We start from the raw sequence: 11,600 nt of genomic DNA on the forward strand, positions 1-11,600 counted from the left end.
AATAGAAACAAAACAAAAGTTACTAAAAGAAAGAATATGAAAGTGGAGAATGGAGAAAACAAGTAGATTTTGTTTGATTTTCCCATCAAACAAGAGGAGCCCGAGGGTTTCAAAGGGGAGGAAAAAAGTAAAACTTTCTTTGAGATTTTAGCTTTTCTTATTGGGTTAGATTTGATCTTTCTATTTGATTAAGGTACACAAGAGAATCCACTAATTTCAAACACAATTGGCTTTTCTTTCGAATTTATTTATGTTTTGCTTTTTCAGCTTTCAAGTTTGAATTAATAAAATTAAAGAAGCAGAAGTCTTTTGAGAAGGATTATTGAATTTGTTAATGAGCCGATCCAAAAATAACCTGACCTCAAAATTTGTATCTTAAATTTGGACCAGACCCATTTTTTGTCCACTAAAATAGACTTGGATTTTATGAGTGTAAGTTATTATAAATTACTAGATATAGAGTTCATATTGTTGGGAAGTATAAATACATATTGAGTTACTTTTTTCATTGTTAGCTAATTTGATATAGTATATTATATGATATTAGAGTCATAATCCAACTTCTTTCCCTTTCGTTATAGGTTAAAAAATACCCTTTAATTATGAGTCAAATATAACTTTTTGTTTGGTCCGACATACTTCTATAGAGGAAGAATATTGAGAAGTAAGTCTTACATCTCTTACCTTATTCTCAAATTATGATTTAAATATACATTAGAATACTCATCTTATTGTCAATGAATTTTGAAGATGTCACTTATATCAAAGTAGAAATAGAAAATTTGGATATATGAACATATGTCACATTGATCTAAACATGTTAATTTGAGCATTCTTTGTTTTTTTCTCTTTTATATTGTTCTCTGTGCTTAAACATGAGTAGTATTAGTTGGATAGAGATCACATGTCCACATTCATGTTTCATTTGGTGTTTTAAGTCAATGAGAAAGCTTCATTCATTTAAAAAGAAAAAATTATAAAAAAAAAAATTAATATTTTAATATTATTTTATAAAGTTGGATTGGTTTGAGATATAAACATAACAAAATTATGGGACAAATGATCCTTGTCATAATTACTTACTGTCAAGCATCCATCGATTAAAAGCTAAGGACGAAACAAATTGGAACTGAGACAACAAAGACAGTTAACATTGTCTGAGATAAGACACATAAAAATGTAGTGCGTGGTCCAAATTGATGATTGGCATGTTGATTCTTAACGATCTAAAATAGAAAGAGACAAAGAGAAAAGGACCGGTTGACATGCACATGCTAGTTTGCCTCTTGAACCAATCAGTAATTGATCTTGTGTAGTTATTCATTTCTAAGCATTATAGTATAATGTACATTGGCCATACCCATAGACTATAGAGTATATATGATTTTGATACAGATACATTGTAACCAACATTGTGAAGTATAGTTAGATCTGGTTGTTAAGGAATTAACTTATAGTTCATTTGGTATTAAGTTGAAATATCCGAATCTCATTACATGCGATGTCTTTTCTTGCCCTAGTGAGCCCATGATACCCACTCACTTAAATGTTTTCCAACAATAAATAAATGAGAAAAAATGTATACACTGATAGTATAAGAGTTTTTTACACTGTCACTATATTATCTACCATTCATTTCCAATTATGTTTGACTTTTCAAAAAAAGTAATCCAAATGAATGGTGAATGATGCACTGATGGTGTATAATTCTTTACACTATCAGTGTATCAATATTATACTCTAAATAAATTATGATAAAAGTTATAATTATGACATGTTTGCTAAAATTGTGAATTTTAGTGACAAATGTAGCATATGTAGTCATATTTGGAGCCTAACAATTTTAATGACAAATGTAACATATGTAGTCATATTTGAAGCCTTGTTGGATTTCATAAACTACCAACAGTTTTTGTATTTGACAAAAAAAAATGATTTTATTACATTACAAGAAGGTTTTATAGATTAGCATAATGCAACTATATACAACAATTCCTTAATATTAAGTTATGGTTCCATTGGGTCCATCAAATCCTTAATGAACAAGCAAATTGCCAAATTTCATATTAAGTTCGTTCTAAAAAATTCATATACAACACATTACAGTAATTGGTTGGGGACAGCTACAACAAAAGGAGAAGGGACAAAACAAAATTACAGTGGCTAAAAAACAACCTATATTACCTACTTAACTAATAATCATGTAATAGACAAAGGTTGAGGGATTCTAGAAAACATTCTCTGTCCAGGTGCAAGAATAGCCAAAGGATCAAAATTAGCTTTTCTCTCAACAAATCTAGACCACTTATCTCCATAGTGTCTCATCCAATTTTCCTGTGACTGATAGTGAGGAAGATATAGCTTAAAATCAAAGCCTTTGTTATAGCATAATTGAATAATTGCATTGTTTTGTGCTACCAACAATTCTGAAGGTGGTCCCTTTGGTGGTGGCGGAATAAATCGGAGCAATGCTACTATGTAGAATATGTTACTGTCTGGAACCACTACTGAGTGACGATTGTCCCACCTGATTAACACAAACAATTATACTACATGAATACTTAAAAATTCCCCAATCATAATTTAGGACACAGTAGCTTCCAACTAGGATTTCATCGAATAGGACAAAGTTTAAATAAAATATGTTATATAAAACCTTAAAAGAACAGAAAATGTGACATTACCTTACACTCCTTATTTATTTTGGTTGATAAAAAATGTTGAATCAAAAGTAGTATTGTGAGGAGTGGACAGTTTGACCAGTTTAACTTATGATTGGACTTGAAAACAGATCAAGTTTACAGTCTTAATCGAATGAGAGGTTTAACCATTTTGAAACATGAAAATTCATGTCCGACCACGTTAAACTCGGTTAAATCGCATAACTCAAAAAGTGAATCGGAGAGTTCACTTAAGATTAAATTTTTTTTGAATATTAGTCTAATATTTTGTATTACTCCAATCCAAAAAAATATAAATATATATTACTTCAATATAATTATTAATTATATAAAATTTTGCATTTATATATAATTATTAGTTATATAAAATTTTACATTTATATATAATTATATATTTAAAAATAATTATTAAATTATAAATAAAATCACTCCATCCAATGATATTTTCCAATTAAACCTAATACATGACATCTTTCAGTTTCATGTCCAACTCATGTTTCATACTTTGATCAAAAGACTGTTTTTTTAAGAAAGAACTTTTCACCCCACTTTTGCAAAAAATGATGTTAGCAAAATTATAATGAATATGATTAATAAAAAATAATTTTACATTCATATCCACATATATACAATCTCATTATAGCATAATATTTATTTACTATAATGATAAAAATTTATATACAGTCAGTATATTATTTATTATTCATTTATATAATATATATTAAGAAGTAGACGATAATCAAATATAAATAATAAATAACCGTTATCAATAAGCGTGTACATCATTTTCTGCTATAAGAAAGCTAGGAAAACTAAGTCTATCAAATTTAATAGATTAAATATATCACCATAACATATTTTTTTCTGTAAGATCATAGAACAATGATTACCCTTATCCATATATTTTGTTTCTTCTAGTTTGATGAATGTATGAGGCCAGTTCAACCCGCATGACTTTAATTAGTTACAATTGGACAAGGTGTGGGGAAGGATAGGGGACCTTAAGAAGAACAAAATTCCAATCCTCAGAAAAGCACAACAAAATTAAGGTCCCTGTGTGTGTGTGGAACCAGAAGGGGATTTTGTTTTAGTCGGTTAGAAATCAAATCTAGTCTCTATAGCTCTTACAGAAAACGATGTCGCTCTAATCCGGTTGGCGAATAAATATTCTTGTCCCTTCTTAATTGGTAACATTGATCATGAAAGATACGGAGTTATCTCATTTTCCAGATACACTAACCACTGACTTGCTACTTATCACTAACCACTGTTCAGTTTTATACTAATTCTAACTTTTAATTTAAATAAAAAATTAATAACAAGAGAACCACAAAAGGACGTGCAAAGAAGGAATTGTGAAATTCTTAACTGGGTATTTGAATAAGGGTACTTATTTCTTAGGTTAGTTATGGATAAAGTATGCCAAGAATGGAAAGAAAAATTAGTTCCTCTACCCTAAAAATGGTAGAACCCATACTTCACAAATGTAATGAACCTCACACTTCTCTATTCCCACCCATTATTTCATTTTCAATAATATGGAGATTTTATAAGGGTTTTGAAAATAAGTGAAACATTGAAAATAATAATTAAGGTTTGCAATGAGACAAGTTTAGCTAATTAATCACAAAGTATGAGAGAAATGAAGCAATATTATGGAGATCCTACGGTACTGGCAAGCTCAGAGAAAGAAGGTACAACCGTCAGTATGATGAAACATCTGGGTTACATTGACCTAATGGCCAGTTTTGTACCATGGATAAGATAGAATAAAGAGATATGATATACGCTTATTTTATTTGGTGTTTAATGTATATCAGATAATAATGTTATTAATGTGTTAGTGACAATGATATTTAGGTGTAAGGATATGAGAGAAAATTACATTATTCTATATTGTTCATTTATAACTCAGCTGGTATGAAATAGAAAACACACTTTGATTAAGATATGATAGATTGACAAAATAACAATATTCTAACCTATTGACTCACTTAATTATACTATAAGAGTCCTTTGTGAATTGAATTTTAGAGATGAAATAATAAAAAATGAACGTTTTAGAATTATTACACAAATATAATTCATGACTATAAAGCATTTTCAGTTTTTTCATTCTTCTCCAAAATTAAATCAAACAAATGGACTCTAAATTGCAAGAGAATATGAGAGAATATCCTATCAGTTGATGCTTCTCTTACCTTGTTGAAGCCGTGAGACAATAATGGAGTGTCAACGGGTCCCACTTTGGCTTGAAATTAGTAGTAGAAAATATTACAGCAGCAAAATCTTAACCACCAAGTTTAAATTGGTGGTCCATAAAGTAGAAGTAAGCATATCGTGGTGAAAAGGGGCAAATGACTCAGGTGGTTCATATAAGACGTGGTCACAGTGGGTGCATGGTATGAGATCTATTGTTCCCATCCCTAACCAATTACAATAAAATAAAATTTAATAAAATAATAAATATTAATTTTTTAATTGATATGACATAATTGGTTTAGAATATGCATTGGACATTTTTTATGATAGAAGATCCTTGTCTCGGTGCGGGTGCCTGGCAGGACCACTGGCCCATATCCCTATTGCGTGTCACATGTAGAGATTTTCATTGATGTTGCTTTTAACCACGTCATACCCAAGTTGATGTCAAGCTCACAATAAATTTTATGTACCACTACAGAGTATATATGTTTACACCTAGTTGTCAGCATTCGAAATTGTGTTCAAGTATTATAATACTATTTTAATCATATAAAATTGCAAAGTTTCTCTATGTTTATCTCTAATTTATATAATCATATCCTATCCTATTAATAATCACATGTAACCGTGTGAAATTAACATATATTCCGTTTCACAAATAGTATTACGGTATGTATATTGATGAAAATATTTAATAATTAAACTTTTAATTTAAATATATTTTAACTTTCAACCAATAATAACTTAAAACACATTAAACGACACATTTTATAAGATATCATATATGCTTAATCAATATGATAAATAGAAAAATAATATACATAAAAAATGTATGAGTTTTATACATGTAACTGCATCATCTACCATTCATGTTTAATATAATTCATTTTTTCTAAAAGTAATACAAATAAATAGTGTATAATATACTAATTATGTATAAACTTTTACACTAAAATACAATTATATTATACTCATTATAAATTACATATTATTACAAAACAACATAGTTATCAAGAGGAGAAACTCACACATGATACCAATGGTTTATTTAATCGATCTCCAACCTTGTAATGAACATATTAATTTTATATTAATTATCAATGATTTAGTCCAATATATTAATCTTATGGCTGGGATGAAAGTACTTACTTGTTTCTTAAGAGAGGGTACACTAAAATGGGGCCACCAACACCATGCCTGAGAATCTTTTTGAACACTTCACGATCAAAATCAATGATGTTGGATTTGGACACGAACATGTTCAGCCAAGGGTGAGGTGCATACCAAGTGCCATTACATTTAGCTTCCTTCTCCGCACCATTTACACGTAGCATGAACTCCATGTATGTCACATCCACCTCGAATTTTAGACCCTCAATGAATCTTAGCCGTTTAAGTAATCTATCAACTACCTACAAGGAAACAAAGCCAGATAAGTTAGTGTCGAGCAGTTTATGAAGAACACTTAAATTAAGAAAAGTGTTATAAATTGTACGGGTTTGAAAAAGCATGTAATAGGCTTATTTGAAAATTTTGGAATATTTTTAAAAAACTGTATAAATGAATTCCTTCTACTTATTCTAAATGTTTAATAAATATACCACATTAAATTCGTTGCCCTAGCGCACCATTATGACCAGTTTTCTATTTATAGGTAAAAAAATATTGTAATTGCTCAAAATTGGGAGAAATTAATATATTTTACAACGATGGATTCCAGAAAATGATGGTTTTTTTTTAACTATTTGCGGAACTGTGGGTGACCAGCGACATAAACAAAGATTACATGTCCTAAAATTTTTATGTATTCATGTTTCAAGCCAATCACATTATAACAAAATAATAAAAAAATATTTTCCGTTTTTATGATTTTTTTTCTTAACTAGTTGACACTTCTTAATAAGATTAATACATAATAGGACACCAAATCTTGAGATAAGTGATCTCCATTCCAACGACATCTCAATAATATAAGGAGCACCCACCAATATTACATGTAATTTTTTCAATTAAGGATATCCTTTCATCACCTTCATAAGTAAGAGAACTAATTTTTATAATACCTAACTAACTGTTCATCCCAAACAAATGTCATTCAAAATGAAATGTTAGCATAATATGATACATGAAAATTGAATCGGTACCATTAGACCAACGTGTTTACATGATAAATTTAAACATGGCCCATAAAGAAAGGAAACTTTATGTTACCCTTTTATGTTAATTCCTAAGGAATCAGCCAAGTAAGGTACAGTGCCCTTTGCAATTTAAGACAAAAAAACATAAGTTTTTTTGGATGACAAAAATTTATACACTGTCATTACATTATCCACCATTGATGTTTAATTATTGTTGATTTTTTTTAAAAAAGTAATCCAAATGAATTGTGGATGATAATATATATGTGTATAAATTTTTACACTGTCAATATACAGATTTATACTCTTTTAGGATAAGGGATGTGTCAGAAAATCCAATGGAAGATACCCAATGACCGTATAGTCAGTTTTCAGTTCAGGAACCATTGGTCTTTCAGCAAATACTAGAGGAGAAAATTATGAATACAAAGAAAAAAGAATACAAAAACAAATTTAAAAACATCTAAAACCAATCCTTCAACAAATTACGACATGCTATTATGGCAAGTATTAGAGAAGCCCTTCTCCACTGCTCAACTTGTTACACGTCTACGAGAACTCAGGGTATATTGACTTTGTACTTGAGACCATAAAATAGTGCTCTCTACTCCTAAAGGTCAAGTTTTAGATGATTTATTTTTTATTGGCTATATACTACTATATTGGTTAATTAAATTTTATTAGAATACTTAGACACCAAAAAGAGGTTTTATATTGCTTTAAAACCAGTTGGATTCCGTATATCTTTGAAAATCAAATTTTAATTTGATCATGTAGATGATATTTGTTAGGATATATAGCTTAAATAAAATTAATTCCTTTCTGGTAGATGACCTATAATAATGGTTTCATAGCTAGATTTGTGGAAAAGTAGGAAAGAAATCAAAATATTTTTCGGTAAATAAAAAGTTAAGAAAAATAAATAAATACATACACCGTATAAAAGTTTTTATACTATCAATACATTATCTATCATTCATTTTCAATCATCATTTTAAATAAAAGTAATATAAATAAATAAATAGATATTACACACAAAATTAAATATATATTTACCATATCAACATGAGAACGGTGGTAGCTGTTACGGTAATGAAGGGCAAGTTCCAAGCAATATAGAACCGGACCAGAGGTTGAAGGGACATGAACCGGGTCGAACCATTGGTTTGGTGAGTCTATTGGCACCGTGGACCATCCGTTGCAAGGGTCATCACTGTTCACAAAAACGAACCCTTCCACGTAATCAAAACCGTCCCCTTCTCGTCGTTTCACCAGCCACTCTGCATCCCTTGTAAACTCCTCAAATTCTGAATAAACCACCCTTATCCACCTCACCTAAAAACATCAAAATAAAAATCATAATTATCTTCTGAAACCTGTCATTCACTCATGTAACAAATGTTCCAATGAGTTAAATTTCGAAAAGGAATAAAAGAAAATATGAAATCTTCATAGTATATGTCGTGATTTTTAAATAGTTTTCAAACATATGATAGCTATAATTGTAGCCACATTAACTATTGGATTTACTTAGTTAAAATTTTAAAATTTTCCGCAACCACCAGCCTTGATTTAAAATAATGATCGAGCTACTAAAGTTTACAAACCATAGCAAAGTAATGTATGAATATAACAACAAGATGTATGAATCAGATTCAATTCTTAGAAACAACACTTTTTAAAGGAAGAGTCACAAAGCTTGAAAAAAAGATTACTTCCTTAGGAGTACAAAGGAACTGATGTATGAATATTTAATATTTTAAATTAATGAATAATAAAAATTCACCATGTGTGGAGCTTGTTGAAGCAAGACCCTGGCTCTAGTGATGATACCGAACTGGCCAAGACCACCAAGCGTGGCAAAGAAAAGCTCTGAATTTTCCCTTTCGTTACAAACCAATGTATCGCCTTTACCGTTAACGACCTCTAACTCCGTTACGTTGGACGTTTGCGGGCCGTAACGGAAAGCCTGGCCACTAACGCCGGCGTTAGACAACGTTCCTCCAACCGTTAAACTCAAATAATCAGTCCACGACCTCGGTGCCAGCCCAAACTGCAAAACGCAGCGTTTAAGTACGTCTTCCCATAATGCCCCTCCCGAAACGTCGACGTATGGGGCATCATCGAGGTAGAGTAACTGAAAATAGTGGTTCTCCATGGCGCGCATGTCTAGGACCAAACCTTTGTCTGCCATGGCTTGGCCGTTAATGGAGTGGCCATTGCCTCTGGCGGCCACCGTGAAGTGTGAGGTCCGTGCCGCTGATTTCACCGCCTGCGCGACGTCGTTGGCGGTTGCGGTCCTGATGAGGGCCAAGGGCTTGAAGGATTTCATGCCGCCGAAGTCTTTACTGGCTATGCCGGTGGTGCTTAAATCGAAATTGGCTTCGAGAGCTGAAACGTCGTCGTCTCTTATGGATACGGTTTCGTTTTCGTGCACGAAGTGTTCTAAGTAAGCTATCATGTTTGCCGGTAACAGGTTAACCGTGGACGGTTGGTGGTTTATTTGTTTCTGGGTTTTGGGTTTTTCTCGTGCGGGGTTGAAAGTCCCGTTTTTTTGAGACGTGTGAGCTTTTCTGAGGCAGAGAAGTTGAGTTTAAATGAAGAAAAGATATTCTTCAAAAGATAAATATTTATTTTTCCTCGTATTTTTAGTAGTAAAACAATGATTTTATAGTAAATAGAAAGACAAAAATGTTTTTACATATTTATTTTAATGGAGATGATCTTTAGGGTTGTTTTGAGTTTATTTTTTTGTTGTTGTAGTATCAAGAGTATTGTCTCAATTATTTTTTATGGATGAAGATCTGTTGTCCCTAATCATGTTCCCAACCACGTCTCTGGCCAATCATAATGAAGTAAAATTGATAAAGTTATGAATATTTAATTTTTTTAATTGACATGAGATAATATGATTGGTCTGAGACATAGTTTGGAACAACAAATCTTTGTCCATTTTTATTTGGGTAAGGAACTAATTTTTCTTAAAATACATGGTTGTTCATCACAATAAATATCATTCAAATCAATTAAACTCTTAATAGTTAGATATCATGAGATCTAGCATAATCTTATGTGATTATATAATTAGATCACTATATTGGTGGTCTATTTGATTTCAGTTTATTTGAATTTTGTTGTAATAATATTAAAAATCCATGTGAATATACTTAAACTTGTTGCATATCTTAGTTCTTATCCGAATCATACAAGCGGCTCTTATTAGGAAATTATATTGGCCAACGTCAAATAACTTCTCAATCTAGTACACCAATGTTTCAAACGCGTAAATTTCAGAGCATATAATGTTGATAAAAAAAGATAGATAGAACATATTATTGCTATGACCCTTTCTTATTTATATATATATATATATATATATATATATATCCATTTATCATTTCATTCCTAGCGAAGTAGATGAATTTTATAAACTTATTTTATAACTTGTTAGATTTATATGTTCCAGTTAAGGAATTTGGCAGCTTGTGGAGGAGTGGTTCGGGAACATTTTAGTACTTTTATTTTGGCCTATGCTTATTGCTTAGGTCAGTGTTCAGTGGTCAGGCGGAGCTGTGGGGATCCTCATGGGCCTGCGGCTGTTACATCAACATAGCTTTCAGAAGGTTTGTATCGAATCCAACTTTGCTTGTGGTGTGCAGCTGCTGGGCACGGGTTGTACTAACCATCATCTTTGTGCCATGTTGGTGCTCCAAATTCGAGAGCTCATGGTTACTTTTCAGTATGTAATTTGCAATCAAGTCTTCCAGCTAGTTTTTGTACTATCCAGTTGCTGCTAGATAGTGCCTCTATCGTTTATTATAGAGGTTGTTAGTCTCTTTGTTTCCTCCTTGGGCTGTTAAGCTCTCCTGTATCACCGGAAAAAAGAGTTAAATTTAATCTTAACGGGATTACTTTCCTTTTTCCCTATTCATCATCAACAAATTATGATGCCTAATTGTATTTTAGTCTGTCATTGAGGAAATGATTTCCACGTGGAAGGTCACGTAAACTTGTTGGGTTATGAATGATTGAGTATTCGGACAATAATCACTCACAATTACTATAACTATAGTCAATATAGATTTTATGTTGGCAACTTTTCGTTTAATTATAGTATTCCAAGTTTGTTTTTTCTCCCAATTGAATGATGATAAGAGTTTGAGTGATTGCTACTTTTTGTCAGTAATTAGATAAGTATTAATTGAACACCATTTCACGTTTGTTCTGTTGTATTTATGATGGACCGGGATCACCAGTCCCTATTCTCATCTCACTCGGTATTTCCGTTCAATTAAAAAATTTAACTTAAATAAAAATATATATTATAATAATATAAATTAATATTTTCACATTATTCTATGTAGTTTTATTAGCTAGCTATATGGAGACAGAAATATCTTGAGACATACGATCCTTGTCCCTTTAGGGCTTGCATTCTTCCGGTTACATGGTTATATGTTGTAAATCTCTAATTGGCTTATTTCTGGGTTCAACAGGCAATATTATTGGTACATCGACTTTACCTTGCCACTTGTCAGGCAATGAAATTGCATAGATATTTATGTCAGAATATTTT

The 11,600-nt window shown here is 31.2% G+C and overlaps 1 protein-coding gene across 1 annotated transcript; it reads right to left on the reverse strand.

The window, feature by feature from the left end:
• Positions 1–2,032: 2,032 nt before the first annotated feature.
• On the reverse strand, positions 2,033–9,587 carry LOC109340791 (cytokinin dehydrogenase 7-like). Its single transcript, XM_019578533.1, has 4 exons — positions 8,811–9,587; positions 8,081–8,359; positions 6,036–6,298; positions 2,033–2,527 (listed from the first exon to the last, which is right to left on the reverse strand). Exons 1-4 carry the CDS (start codon positions 9,483–9,485, stop codon positions 2,200–2,202), a joined length of 1,545 nt encoding a protein of 514 aa, XP_019434078.1. The 5' UTR covers positions 9,486–9,587; the 3' UTR covers positions 2,033–2,199.
• Positions 9,588–11,600: the final 2,013 nt, after the last annotated feature.

The sequence above is a fragment of the Lupinus angustifolius genome, unplaced genomic scaffold (assembly GCF_001865875.1).
Source record: "Lupinus angustifolius cultivar Tanjil unplaced genomic scaffold, LupAngTanjil_v1.0 Scaffold_246_43, whole genome shotgun sequence".
Classification (NCBI taxonomy): Eukaryota; Viridiplantae; Streptophyta; class Magnoliopsida; order Fabales; family Fabaceae; genus Lupinus; species Lupinus angustifolius.

Bases quoted from the DNA above. Each gene is read 5' to 3' on its own strand.
- LOC109340791 (XM_019578533.1), bottom strand. From the start codon at position 9,485: ATGATAGCTTACTTAGAACACTTCGTGCACGAAAACGAAACCGTATCC. The intron at 8,360-8,810 runs GTGAATTTTTAT...TGATGTTTTTAG, and splicing joins TTCAACAAGCTCCACACATG to GTGAGGTGGATAAGGGTGGT. The intron at 2,528-6,035 runs GTAAGTACTTTC...TGTGTTAATCAG, and splicing joins TACCCTCTCTTAAGAAACAA to GTGGGACAATCGTCACTCAG.